The 14,028-nt window shown below is 39.1% G+C and overlaps 1 protein-coding gene across 2 annotated transcripts in view; it reads left to right on the forward strand.

Moving 5' to 3' along the window:
• The first annotated feature begins 1,819 nt into the window (after positions 1-1,819).
• Positions 1,820-14,028, forward strand: part of pgm5 (phosphoglucomutase 5) — a 62,940-nt gene continuing 50,731 nt past the window's right edge. Inside the window, exons 1-2 of one of the 2 annotated variants that reach the window (XM_062024261.1) lie at positions 1,820-1,885; positions 1,959-2,231. In XM_062024261.1, coding sequence (XP_061880245.1) covers positions 1,974-2,231 — 258 coding nt within the window. In that variant the 5' untranslated portion in view covers positions 1,820-1,885; positions 1,959-1,973. Of the gene's footprint in view, positions 1,886-1,953; positions 2,232-14,028 lie in introns of both variants that reach the window. The other variant, XM_062024262.1, reaches the window with a different exon arrangement.

A 14,028-nucleotide genomic window follows, 5' to 3' on the forward strand; every position in this document is an offset into this window, starting at 1 on the left:
AATAAAGACGATTATTTAGTAATTAATACTACATATTACATACTAATTTTCATAAATAAAAAAAAGATAAGATAAAACAAGCAAAAAAACACACAAACCACCTAACATCCGTATTACACACCACAAAAAAACATCACAGTAATCACATACAGTCGTGGTCAAAAGTTTACATACACTTGTAAAGAACATAATGTCATGGCTGTCTTGAGTTTCCAATCATTTCTACAACTCTTATTTTTTTGTGATAGAGTGATTGGAGCACATACTTGTTGGTCACAAAAAACATTCATGAAGTTTGGTTCTTTTATGTATTTATTATGGGTCTACTGAAAATGTGACCAAATCTGCTGGGTCAAAAGTATACTGTGGAGAATGCATAAATGTTTAAGAGTTCTTTCTTTATTCATAGTCATGTTTAAAGCAGCAAGTGTTTTTCCATTTGTACTCTTTCTATTTATTTTAGGAATATGTCCGCAAGTAAACTGTGTGTGTTACCTTTAAGGCTTGCAATGTAGGAGTTGGAGTACTCCCTTATATCTTATCTGTAGTAGAACAATGAGCCTGTATTCCTACTGGAGAGGGTGGGGGCTCTTTGCGTATTCAAGAAGTTGTCTCTCCCTGTTTGAATGTTAGACCATCCCGAGATGACGGTATGACTGTATTGATGTGGGCTGGTCTCCTGAAGCTTCAGTAAAACATGATAATATTCCTATTCTGTCTTGATGGTCCTTCTTACTCTGCATATATGTCATCTGAAAGAATTTGGGATTGACCAGTGACTTTAATACTGGCCAGACGCAACAATACATATAGCAATGTTAATATTTTTTTTTCATCTGACCACATAGCTTTTTTCCAGAAGGTCTTATCTTTGTCCATGTGATGTCAGATGAAACAAAAATGGAGCTGTTTGGCCACAATACCCAGCAATATGTTTGGAGGAGAAAAGGTGAGGCCTTTAATCCCAGGAACACCAAACCTACCGTCAAGCATGGTGGTGGTAGCATTATGCTATGGGCCTGTTTTGCTGCCAATGGAACTGGTGCTTTACAGAGAGTAAATGGGACAATGAAAAAGGAGGATTACCTCCAAATTCTTCAGGACAACCTACCCGGAGGTTGGGTCTTGGGCGCAGTTGGGTGTTCCAACAGGACAATGACCCCAAACACACGTCAAAAGTGGTAAAGGAATGGCTAAAACAGGCTAGAATTAAGGTTTTAGAATGGCCTCCCCAAAGTCCTGACTTAAACGTGTGGACAATGCTGAAGAAACAAGTCCATGTCAGAAAACCAACAAATTTAGCTGAACTACACCAATTTTGTCAAGAGGAGTGGTCAAAAATTCAAGCAGACGCTTGCCAGAAGCTTGCGGATGGCTACCAAAAGCACCTTATTGCAGTGAAACTTGTCAAAGGGACATGTAACCAAATATTAACATTGACCCAGCAGATTTGGTCACATTTTCAGTAGACCCATAATAAATTCATAAAAGAACCAAATTTTATGAATGTTTTTTTGACCAACAAGTATGTGCTCCAATCACTCTATCACACAAAAATAAGAGTTGTAGAAATGATTGGAAACTCGAGACAGCCATGACATTATGTTCTTCACAAGTGTATGTAAACTTTTGATCGTGACTGTAAGTGCGTTGTGAAGTAATTGTATATGTTATGAGCTCTGTGTCAGACCCAACTCTCCTGTGCCATCACTCAGACTGTGTTTCTATTTCTGGCCTGGCTCTGATTGTGGACCCTCCCAGTCTGTGCTCGGTTTTTCTCTAGTGTCAGTTGTTCATGCTTATTAGGGAGAGAGAGAGAGTTGTCACAGGCTCGGTTCCGAGGGATGCGGCAGCAGCAGCTGCTCTTGGGGCCACAGCTACCGAGGTGAGAACATCTCTGACCCAAACAAACTTTGTGTGCTTCCTCTTCGGGAACTATCTCACCACTAAAAGTCTAGACCGAGACCAGGAGGATGGAGACCAGCCCCATCCCGGTTGTGACGGTCCAAACCACCCCCTTTGACGACCAGAGACCCGGTACCAATGGACTGCGGAGGAAGACGGCGGTGTTCGAGGGGAAGAAGAACTACCTGCAGAACTACATCCAGAGCGTCTTGTCGTCCATGGATCTTCGGGACCGGCAGGGGTGCACCATGGTGGTGGGCAGCGATGGACGCTACTTGAGCCGGGGGGCCATCGAGGTCATAGTGCAGATGGCGGCCGCTAACGGGGTGAGTTTGGAAACTTTGATCCACCTTTTAAACTTAGAGTCCATTTTTGGAACACACTAACAATGACTGTAATTTAACCTCTTAAGACCCAAGCTGTTTGTTTACATGCTTTTTTTTTATTTCTCTTTGCTATTTGGGCTTATTGGACCCTAATTAGAATACAAACTAAGAATCATCTTTTGATAAGATGTACTTAGTCCATAAGTACACAAACGTGTACTTCATGTTTAGTGACATGCTAATTCTTATTTTTACATTTTTTTAAACCAAATTCCATTGTATGGTATACTCTTCTGACATCACCAGATGGCAGTATAAGTGTCCACATAAGTGGCCATAAGACCCCAATTCAGTAGTGTACACAATTTTGGAAATAAGAGCTAAAAGGTGCTGTCCACGCATGTGGCCACTAAGGCCTTTAGAGCAGGGGTGTCAAACTGGCTTTCATTGAGGGCCACATCGCAGTTATGGTTGCCATCAGAGGGCCGATTTTAACAATGAATAATATATGAATATACATGTGTATATATATAATACATTAACAATATATTTTCTTACATAAGCTGCCAAAATTATTTTTATTTTACTTTAAAAACTGGCAGCTCAGTCACTAGAATTTTACTGTAAAAGCAGTGAGTTTTTTTTTACAGCATATAAAAAAATGTAATAAATGGAATGGAATGGAGAAACAATACCAATGTTTTTAGCGGGAAAATTCAAGCAACAGAGCTGCCAGTTTGTTTGTTTTTTACCGTAAAAATCTTGTTTTAATGTTTTTTGGTTCGTTTTTTAATGTTTCATTGTCTTCCTATATTAGGAAAAAAAACAGTACCAAAGTTGATTTACGGTAAAAAACTCAGTCGGCGGAATTTAACCGTAAAATCTATTGTAAATTTTACAGTCTACAATTTGATTGATAATTAGGGACCGATGTCCCTTTGGGATAGAGTACCCTATTGTATTTCTAGCGTTTTATTATTATACCGCCGCCTCTTTGAGCTGTACATTGACCCCCTTAACATGCTTCAAAACTCACCAAATTGGACACACACATCAGGACTGGCGAAAATTGCAATCTAATCAAAAAACCAAACCCTAAAACTCAAAATTGCGCTGTAGCGCCCCCTAGGAAGATAACACAGACAAAACTGCCTCTAACTCCTAGTAGGATTTTCGTAGAGACATGAAACAAAAACCTCTATGTAGGTTTCACTTAGACCTACTGTATATTTCATACACTGACAACCCCCAGCAAAAATCAACAGGAAGTTTGCAATTCCCCCTTCAAAACAAAAGTTGAGTAAAAACAGTCACCTTTTTTCAAACATTATCTCCTCTGAGCGCGTTTGTCGTGCCGGCTTCAAATTAGCACAGGAGAGAGATTGAACCCTTCTGATTAAAAGTTGATGAAAGAGTTTTAATTACTGCTCCGGTTTGGATTTTATGAGCCCTCAAAGTCGGTCCCGTCCATCGCTGCTTCCAGCTTTAATTTGTATTGAAATCATAAATCAAGCAGATATTTAAGTACAGTATTTATCTTTATTTTAACAAAACATTTTTTTGGAATACATGATAATATAATATTTTGATAATATTGAATTTGGAAAAGATATGCAATTGCATGCAGTACATGATTTTTAGCGTCAAAAGGGGAAAGAAAAAATATATATGCATATTATTTCCAGGCTTTCGCGGGCCACATAAAATAATGTGGCGGGCCAGATTTGGCCCCCGGGGCCTTGAGTTTGACACCTTTGCTTTAGAGGTTTTAAAGCACAAGCAAACTTGAATTTAATGGCAGTAGCTGTGTTTTAATAGTCATAAATGGCGATGCAACAAGTGTGCTGTAGGTGATTGACTAAGACTGTGTGGACAACTGATAAGAAGTGCAAAAGTAGTGCAGACTGCCACTTTTAAATGAGGATTTCGCCTATGCCAGCTTTCACCATGGAGATGCTCATTTCCCTCCACATTTATTGCATCATGCGGTCCAACCTGTAGCATATTACTATGTTGTTGACATGCAGCACACAAATATAATATGTACCAACTTTTGTTGGAATTGGGGGGTTAAATCACCAAAATGATTCCCGAGCGCGGCCACCGCTGCTGCTCATTGCTCCCCTCACCTCCCAGGGAGTGGAACAAGGGGATGGGTCAAATGCAGAGAGTAATTTCACCACACCCAGTGTGTGTGACTATCAGTGGTACTTTTGTGGGCTATATTGAAGAGCAATCTAGACAACAGAACCTGATTTTAGCTCTCTAAAGTTTTGTTTTGGGTGGGGGCTGTGGTGTTCCTGACACAAGAAAATGCATATTGCAAGAAGTTTTCTCAGGTAGGAAATATATTCTAATTAGAGATGTCCGATAATGGCTTTTTTGCCGATATCCGATATTCCGATATTGTCCAACTCTTAATTGCAGATTCCGATATCAACCGATACCGATATATACAGTCGTGGAATTAACACATTATTATGCCTAATATTGTTGTGATGCCCCGCTGGATGCATTAAACAATGTAACAAGGTTTTCCAAAAATAAATCAACTCAAGTTATGGAAAAAAATGCCAACATGGCACTGCCATATTTATTATTGAAGTCACAAAGTGCAATCTTTTTTTTAACATGTCTCAAAACAGCAGCTTGGAATTTGGGACATGCTCTCCCTGAGAGAGCATGAGGAGGTTGAGGTGGGCGGGGTTGAGGTGGGGGGTAGCGGGGGGGATGTATATTGTAGCGTCCCGGAAGAGTTAGTACTGCAAGGGATTCTGGGTATTTGTTCTGTTGTGTTTATGTTGTGTTTATGTTGTGTTACGGTGCGGATGTTCTCCCGAAATGTGTTTGTCATTCTTGTCTGGTGTGGGTTCACAGTGTGGCGCATATTTGTAATAGTGTTAAAGTTGTTTATACGTACACGCTCAGTGTGACCTGTATGGCTGTTGACCAAGTATGCATTGCATTCACTTCTGTGTGTGAAAAGCCGTAGATATTATGTGATTGGGCTGGAAAGCAAAGGCAGTGCCTTTAAGGTTTATTGGCGCTCTGTACTTCTCCCTACGTCCGTGTACCACTCCGTACAGCGGCGTTTTGAAAAGTCATAAATTTTACTTTTTGAAACCGATACCGATAATTTCCGATATTACATTTTAAAGCATTTATCGGCCGATAATATCGGCAGTCCAGGCTATATATATATATATACAGTATATATATATATATATATATATATATATATATATATATATATATATATATATATATATATATATATATATATATATATATATATATATATATATATAGCCTATTATTTGCGCACTATTGACAAGTGATGCACCAGAAACTCGGCCACTGACAAATATTTTGGATTACCAAAACTGGATGTAAACAAGACGCCTGCCATTGTCGGGAGCGTTGTCAGCATGTCTGTGATGTGGAAGTAACTTTAATATATCCCAGATATATAGCGATCTACAAAATGTGCAAATATTAAAAGGACAGTGGCGGCTTTTAAGAAGAGAAAATCTAACTGGAGCAACAGCGCCATCCATAAAAGGATGAACATGTGGCTCTTAAACGCCGCCCTAGTGGCTCCCTGGAGCATTTTAAAAAAAGGATTGATAATGGAAAAAGATGGGGGGGAAATCAATCAATCAATCAATCAATCAATGTTTATTTATATAGCCCTAAATCACAAGTGTCTCAAAGGGCTGTACAAGCCACAACGACATCCTCGGTACAGAGCCCACATACGGGCAAGGAAAACTCACCCCAGTGGGACGTCAATGTGAATGACTATGAGAAACCTTGGAGAGGACCGCATATGTGGGTAACCCCCCCCCCCCCCCCCCCCCTCTAGGGGAGACCGAAAGCAATGGATGTCGAGTGGGTCTGACATAATATTGTGAAAGTCGAACACATCAGCGAAAGTCCAGTCCATGGTGGGGCCAGCAGGAACCATCCCGAGCGGAGACAGGTCAGCAGCGTAGAGATGTCCCCATCCGATGAACAGGCTAGCGGTCCACCCCGGAGCAGAGTAGAAAAGAAAAGAAAAGAAACGGCAGATCAACTGGTCTAAAAAGGGAGTCTATTTAAAGGCTAGAGTATACAAATGAGTTTTAAGATGAGACTTAAATGCTTCTACTGAGGTAGCATCTCTAACTTTTACCGGGAGGGCATTCCATAGTATTGGAGCCCGAATAGAAAATGCTCTATAGCCCGCAGACTTTTTTTGGGCTCTGGGAATCACTAATAAGCCGGAGTTCTTTGAACGCAGATTTCTTGCCGGGACATATGGTACAATACAATCGGCAAGATAGGCAGGAGCTTGACCGTGTAGTATTTTATACGTAAGTAGTAAAACCTTAAAGTCGCATCTTAGGTGCACAGGAAGCCAGTGCAAGTGAGCCAGTATAGGCGTAATATGATCAAACTTTCTTGTTTTTGTCAAAAGTCTAGCAGCCACATTTTGTACCATCTGTAATCTTTTAATGCTAGACATAGGGAGGCCCGAAAATAAAACGTTACGGTAATCGAGACGAGATGTAACGAACGCATGGATAATGATCTCAGCATCGCTTGTGGACAAAATGGAACGAATTTTAGCGATATTACGGAGATGAAAGAAGGCCGTTTTAGTAACACTCTTAATGTGTGACACAAACGAGAGAGTTGGGTCGAAGATAATACCCAGATTCTTTACAGAGTCTCCTTGTTTAATTGTTTGGTTGTCAAATGTTAAGGTGGTATTATTAAATAGATGTCGGTGTTGAGCAGGACCGATAATCAGCATTTCCGTTTTCTTAGCGTTGAGTTGCAAAAAGTTAGCGGACATCCATTGTTTAATTTCATTAAGACACGCCTCCAGCTGACTACAATCCGGCGTGTTGGTCAACTTTAGGGGCATGTAGAGTTGGGTGTCATCAGCATAACAGTGAAAGCTAACACCGTATTTGCGTATGATGTCACCTAGCGGCAGCATGTAAATACTAAAGAGTGCAGGGCCAAGAACCGAACCCTGGGGAACTCCGCACGTTACCTTAACATAGTCCGAGGTCACATTGTTATGGGAGACACACTGCATCCTGTCAGTAAGATAAGAGTTAAACCAAGACAAGGCTAAGTCTGACATCCCAATACGCGTTTTGATACGCTCTAATAGAATATTATGATCAACAGTATCGAAAGCGGCGCTAAGATCAAGAAGCAGCAACATAGATGACGCATCAGAATCCATCGTTAGCAATAGATCATTAGTCATTTTTACGAGGGCTGTCTCCATAGAGTGATTTGCCCTGAAACCGGATTGAAAAGGTTCACAGAGATTGTTAGACGCTAAGTGTTCATTTAGCTGCTGTGCGACAAGTTTTTCGAGAATTTTCGAGATAAACGGAAGGTGGGACACCGGCCGGTAGTTCACCATGAGGTCAGGATCGAGGTTAGGTCTTTTGAGTAGAGGATGAATAACCGCATTTTTGAATGCTAGGGGAACAGTGCCAGAAGAAAGTGATAAGTTTATAATATTTAACACTGATGGACCTAATAATACAAAAAGCTCCTTGATAAGTTTCCCAGGAATTGGGTCAAGTAAACATGTTGTTTGTTTTGTCCCATTTACACATTTTAACAATTCCTCCAATGTTATTTCATCAAAGAGAGAGAAACTATTTTGGAGGGCAGTGTCCGTCGTATTTACAGTCGTATCTGTGTTAATAGAACCCAGTTGTAGCTGAGATGCATTGTCTTTAATCTCTTTTCTAATGACTTCAATTTTCTTATTAAAGAAATTCATAAAGTCATCTGCTGAGTGGGTGGAGCTACTGGGAGGAGTCCCTTGTTGGGTTAGCGATGCTACTGTACTAAACAAAAATTTAGGATCATTTTTGTTGAGGTGGATGAGATTTGAGTAATATTTAGCTTTAGCTGAGGTAAGCATGCGTTTATAAGTTATTAAACTATCACTCCATGCTTGATGGAAAACCTCAAGTTTAGTCGCACGCCATTTGCGTTCCAGCTTTCTACATGATAATTTCTGGGCTTTAGTTTCTTCTGTAAACCATGGGGTACGCCTTTTAGGGGCCCTTTTTAGCTTTAGCGGTGCTACACTATCAATGGTGTCGCGCAGGGCGTCGTTAAAGTTGTTAGTGAGGTTATCAATAGAGCCCACATAATTTGGGAATGGTGCCATTACCGAAGGCAGTAGGTCAGTAAGAGTCGTCGTTGTGGCAGCATTAATGTTGCGGCTGCTATAGTAGTTATTATTATTATTATTAGTTTGTTGACAATGAGTCAGAACTTCGAATTTTATAAGGTAATGATCGGACATTACTTTAGTGTACGGGAATATCGTAACATTAGAGGTGGTGACACCCCTGACAAGCACTAGATCTATCGTATTACCGTTGCGATGCGTGGGTTCATTTATTATTTGTGTAAGACCACAGCTATCAATTATAGTCTGGAGCGCCACGCATGGAGGGTCCGATGGGGTATTCATATGGATGTTAAAGTCTCCCATTATGATTACATTGTCGGCGTGCGTCACTAGATCAGCAACGAACTCTGAAAATTCATTGATAAAGTCCGAATAGGGCCCTGGGGGGCGGTAGATGACAGCCAGGTGCAGAGGCAGCGGTGTGACAAACCTCACAGTAAGCACCTCAAACGAGTTATATTTATTATTTAGGTCCGAGGTAAGGCTAAAGTTTTTGTTGTATATTAGTGCAACACCCCCACCCCTTTTAATGGGATGGGCAATATGCGTTCCCGTATAGCCAGGAGGAGACGCCTCACCCAGCGCAAAAAATTCGTCTGGTTTGAGCCAGGTCTCGGCTAGACCAACGACATCAAGATTGTTGTCTCTGATGACTTCATTAACTAATAACGTTTTGGAGAACAATGACCTTATGTTTAAAAAGCCCATATTATAGGTAGTGGGCTGTTTTGAGGAGTTTTTGTTGAAAGTATCCGTAGTAGCAATATTAATAATGTTACGTTTATTATGCGTAGTGCACTTTAAATAATTTCGACCATATCTAGGAATTGATATGACAGGAATTTTTAGATTGTTTGCCACCTCAGTAAAATGCATGTCCACCTCTGACGCAGAAAAAACATTATATGAGTTGTATATTATTCTAAGAGAATTGCTATGTGTGCAGGGATTATCCAGCCTGGCGCTGGCTAGATCTAGCTTAACAGACTCCTTATTAGCGCTTCTTTGTGGATTAGCATTTAGCTTTTTCGTTAGCCCCGCTAACAACAACGCATTTAGCTTTGTTGTTAGCCCCGCCCGACACCCCCGCTTCTGCTTCCGAGCGCACCGCAATGTTTTGTTTTAGTATGGTTTTTGTTTGAGGACAAACATGACGAAAAAGGATCAGTGGTTTCACAAGTTTAAAATGAGGAGGCAATTTGTGGTATTCCTAAAATGTTTTTTCCAATTCTGAAACGCAAATGAAAAAATACAATTAGAGCCGTTGTTCAATTTTTTCAAATTATGTATGGCAGATTTGAAAACAAACAAAAAAGGGTTGATTTTCATTGAAATATTACCATAAAATTCGATTTTGTGCTGTTTTTCTTTTATGGATTTTTATCTCTCCAGATAAACACAAAAATCGAAAAAAATGTGCAAAAGTGCGTGGTTATCTGCGTGATGACAAATTGAACCGGAAGCAGTATTTTAGCCTTTCCTTTGCGTTTAGCATATTTTTAGCACAACGCTCACATCTTTGTTCAGCAGAAGTCCAAAAAAAACAAGTTTCGGACCATTTTTTCTATTTTCGTTTCTGAAACAAAAGTTGGACAACTATTTAATGACACTTTTTTTATATACAGGACTCAATAGGATTCCTGCTGAACAAAGATGTTACCGTTATGCTAAAAACAAACTAAACGCAAAGGCAAGGCTAAAATGCTACTTCTGGTTCAATTTGTCATCACACAGATAAACACGCATTTTTGCACAATTTTTTTTGCGTTTATCTGGAAAAATTCAAATCCATAAAAGCAAAACAGCACAAAATTCAACTTTATGGCAATATTTTAATGAAAATCAATCCTTTTTTGTTTGTTTTGAAATATGCCATATAAACAAAAATTAATATAATAATATATAAATATTTAATGTTCGAACCGGTTTTATCCAGCCCGCGGGATGAGTTTGCTAAGTATAAAAATTAACATGAAATTTTTGAATGAAAGAAACAGCTGTTCTAAATGTGTCCACTGGATGTCGCAATAGCAATTCTTTGTATCTTTGTAGATGATGCTACATATGTACAAAATAAACCACATGATGTTAGTACATCAGTCGAGAAAAATTATCAAACTACATAAATAACATCCTTTAATTTGATTTTGATATCATTTATTTATCTAGATAGATTGAAAATGAACACCAATGAGTTGACTGATTAACATTATGACATCATTTACTCAGAAAATATAAATAACGACAAATAAATTATATATACTATTAACCGCAATAGGTAAATGTAAAAAAAAACAACCCCAACAACATTATGATGTGTACACTTTCAGAATGTGCTTGTTCTATTTTTAAGCAAAGAAAAAAATCTGAGGTTTTCTTTATTTTTAAGTTATCGTGCCGTGATTTCACCAGTCCGGCCCACTTGGGAGTAGATTTTTCTCCTTGTGGCCCCCCATCTAAAACGAGTTTGACACCCCTGTTTTGGTGTTTTTCAGATAAGCTAAAGTTGAGTGCATGTAAAATCTGCCCTTTGTGATATTATTATATTATTAGGTAATTATTTGCGTTCAAACAAGGACAACTTTTCCGCAGTTCAGTGAAAGTTGGACGAATGAAAGGCAAAGAAGGGAACTCCCCACAGCCCTCTGCATGATTGCTTTGGACCTGCTCCAAAGGAACATGTGAAGGGAATACCATTTTGTTTTTTGACATCCTATTTTTCTACTTGCCCAGCCAAATGCCTCGGGGTGTCCGCCTTATCAGCACCTCCATCCACCCTGCTCTACTTTCCGGGCCAATCTTTGATCCCCTCTGCTTCTCTCCTGCCAGAGCACTGAAGACGCTCCCAATTTCTGCAGCGTAAACATTGCAGGAGTTGTACTTGTTACTTTCGGCACTACGAATGCTAAGGAGCATACATTCCTCTCGGGTGAGGACACTCTTATTATGGGATGCTGCTGCCGTTACCATGTTAAAAGCAGGAGCCAGTTCTAGAGAGACAATGTGGCCACCTCTGTAATGCTACTTAGGCTCCACCTGGCACAGACATTTGACTTTTTCTATCCCACGATGAGTTTGAGCGAGAGGCACTGTACACCTGGTCTGGTCACCAGCCAATCACAGGGCACATTCACACCTGTGGACAACTTTTAAAGTCTCAAATTAGCCCAAAAGGAACTCCGCACAGAGATTCGAATCCTCCGGGGGTTAGATGATGAGAGTATTTGGTGAACTCGTTTTGTCCTACTAATTTCGGCGGTTCTTGAACTCACCATAGTGTGGACTGTGACACAACAGTTTGTTTAACATGTACAATCTTCCACTCCTTCTTTGTCTCATTTTGTCCACCAAATGTTTTATACTGTGCGTGAATGCACAAAGGTGAGCTTTGTTGATGTTATTGACTTGTTGGAGTGCTAATCAGGCATATTTGGCCAGAGCATGACTGCCAGCTATTTCAATGTTAACATGCTATTTAGGCTAGCTGCATGTACATATTGCATCATCATGCCTCATTTGTAGGTGTATTTGAGCTCATTTAATTTCCTTTACTTGTATTCTCTTTGTATATAATTTAGTGTTGCATGTCTCATGACACATTATCTGTATGTAACATTGGCTGCGTTTCAGATAGTTGTTTGTGTGCCATGTTGTTCCAGACCACAGCAAACGTTACCCAGCTTGCCAAAGATTCTAATAAATCCATTAAAAGAAGACAGCCCGCCGTTTCCTTTAACTTGGACACACACATCTATACCTTTGGCCATTAAAAGCCAGTAATTTCCAGGAGTTATCTCACCTTCTGAGTAGCCTCTGATTTACTCATGGTTTCTAATGTTGTAAAAATGTGTAGAATAAATATTACATTTCAACATTCCTGTCAACAAAGATTTGCCTGCGACACATAGTCATTTTGATAGTAGGCTAATATAGCTACTATAGACACTTACATGATGTGTTGCCTTCATTATAAGACTTATATAAGACTTTTAAAGTAACTTTGATAGTAGGCTATTATAGCTAATATAGACACTTACATCATGTGTTGTCTTCATTATAACACTTATATAAGACTTTTAAAGTCATTTTGATAGTAGGCTATTATAGCTAATATAGACACTTTCGTCATGTGTTGCCTTCATTATAACACTTATATAAGACTTTTAAAGTCATTTTGATAGTAGGCTATTATAGCTAATATAGACACTTACGTCATGTGTTGTCTTCATTACAACACTTATATAAGACTTTTAAAGTCATTTTGATAGTAGGCTATTATAGCTAATATAGACACTTACGTCATGTGTTGTCTTCATTACAACACTTATATAAGACTTTTAAAGTCATTTTGATAGTAGGCTATTATAGCTAATATAGACACTTTCGTCATGTGTTGCCTTCATTATAACACTTATATAAGACTTTTAAAGTCATTTTGATAGTAGGCTACTATAGCTAATATAGACACTTACGTCATTTGTTGCTTTCATTATAACACTTATATAAGACTTTTAAAGTCATTTTGATAGTAGGCTACTATAGCTAATATAGACACTTTCGTCATGTGTTGCCTTCATTATAACACTTATATAAGACTTTTAAAGTCATTTTGATAGTAGGCTATTATAGCTAATATAGACACTTTCGTCATGTGTTGCCTTCATTATAACACTTATATAAGACTTTTAAAGTCATTTTGATAGTAGGCTATTATAGCTAATATAGACACTTACGTCATGTGTTGTCTTCATTACAACACTTATACAAGACTTTTAAAGTAACTTTGATAGTAGGCTATTATAGATAATATAGACACTTACGTCATGTGTTGCCTTCATTATAACACTTATATAAGACTTTTAAAGTAACTTTGATAATAGGCTATTATAAATAATATAGACACTTACGCCTTTATTATAAGACTAATATACAGCTTTTTATGTTTTGTGGCTCCAGACAGATTAGTTTTTTGTATTTTTGGTCCAATATGGCTCTTTCAACGTTTTGGGTTGTCGATCCCTGTTCGAACCACTCGGCCAATAAACGCATGTAAACTGAGAATCTGTTAAAAACCCATACAAAAACAATACATAACTTATCCTTAGAAGATAGTGAAAGCATTTTATATTCAATACAGAGAAGTGATTCTATTGTAAAACAGCTCCAAAACCGAAGCCATTCTAGTCGGCACCCCACATCAGACTCAGTCATACACCATCACCAGCATCACCTTCTCCGGCCACGACATTCACCTCCCATCCTCAGTCACTAGTCTGGGTGTTAGAATGGACCCTCACCTGACCTTTGAGGCTCATATAAAACAACTGTGCAAGACCTCCTTCTACCACACCCTCAGTGTGACCTGTATGGCTGTTGATCAAGTATGCCTTGCATTCACCTATGTGTGTGGAAAAAACACATATATTATGTAAATGGGCCGGCACGCTATTTGTATGGAGGAAAAGCGGACGTGACGAGAGGTTGTAGAGGACGCTAAAGGCAGTGCCTTTAAGACACGCCCCCAATAATGTTGGAAAAATAATGGGAGAATGGTAGCCCCGCAAGATTTTCGGGAGG

Source organism: Entelurus aequoreus, linkage group LG17 (genome assembly GCF_033978785.1).
Source record: "Entelurus aequoreus isolate RoL-2023_Sb linkage group LG17, RoL_Eaeq_v1.1, whole genome shotgun sequence".
NCBI lineage: Eukaryota > Metazoa > Chordata > Actinopteri > Syngnathiformes > Syngnathidae > Entelurus > Entelurus aequoreus.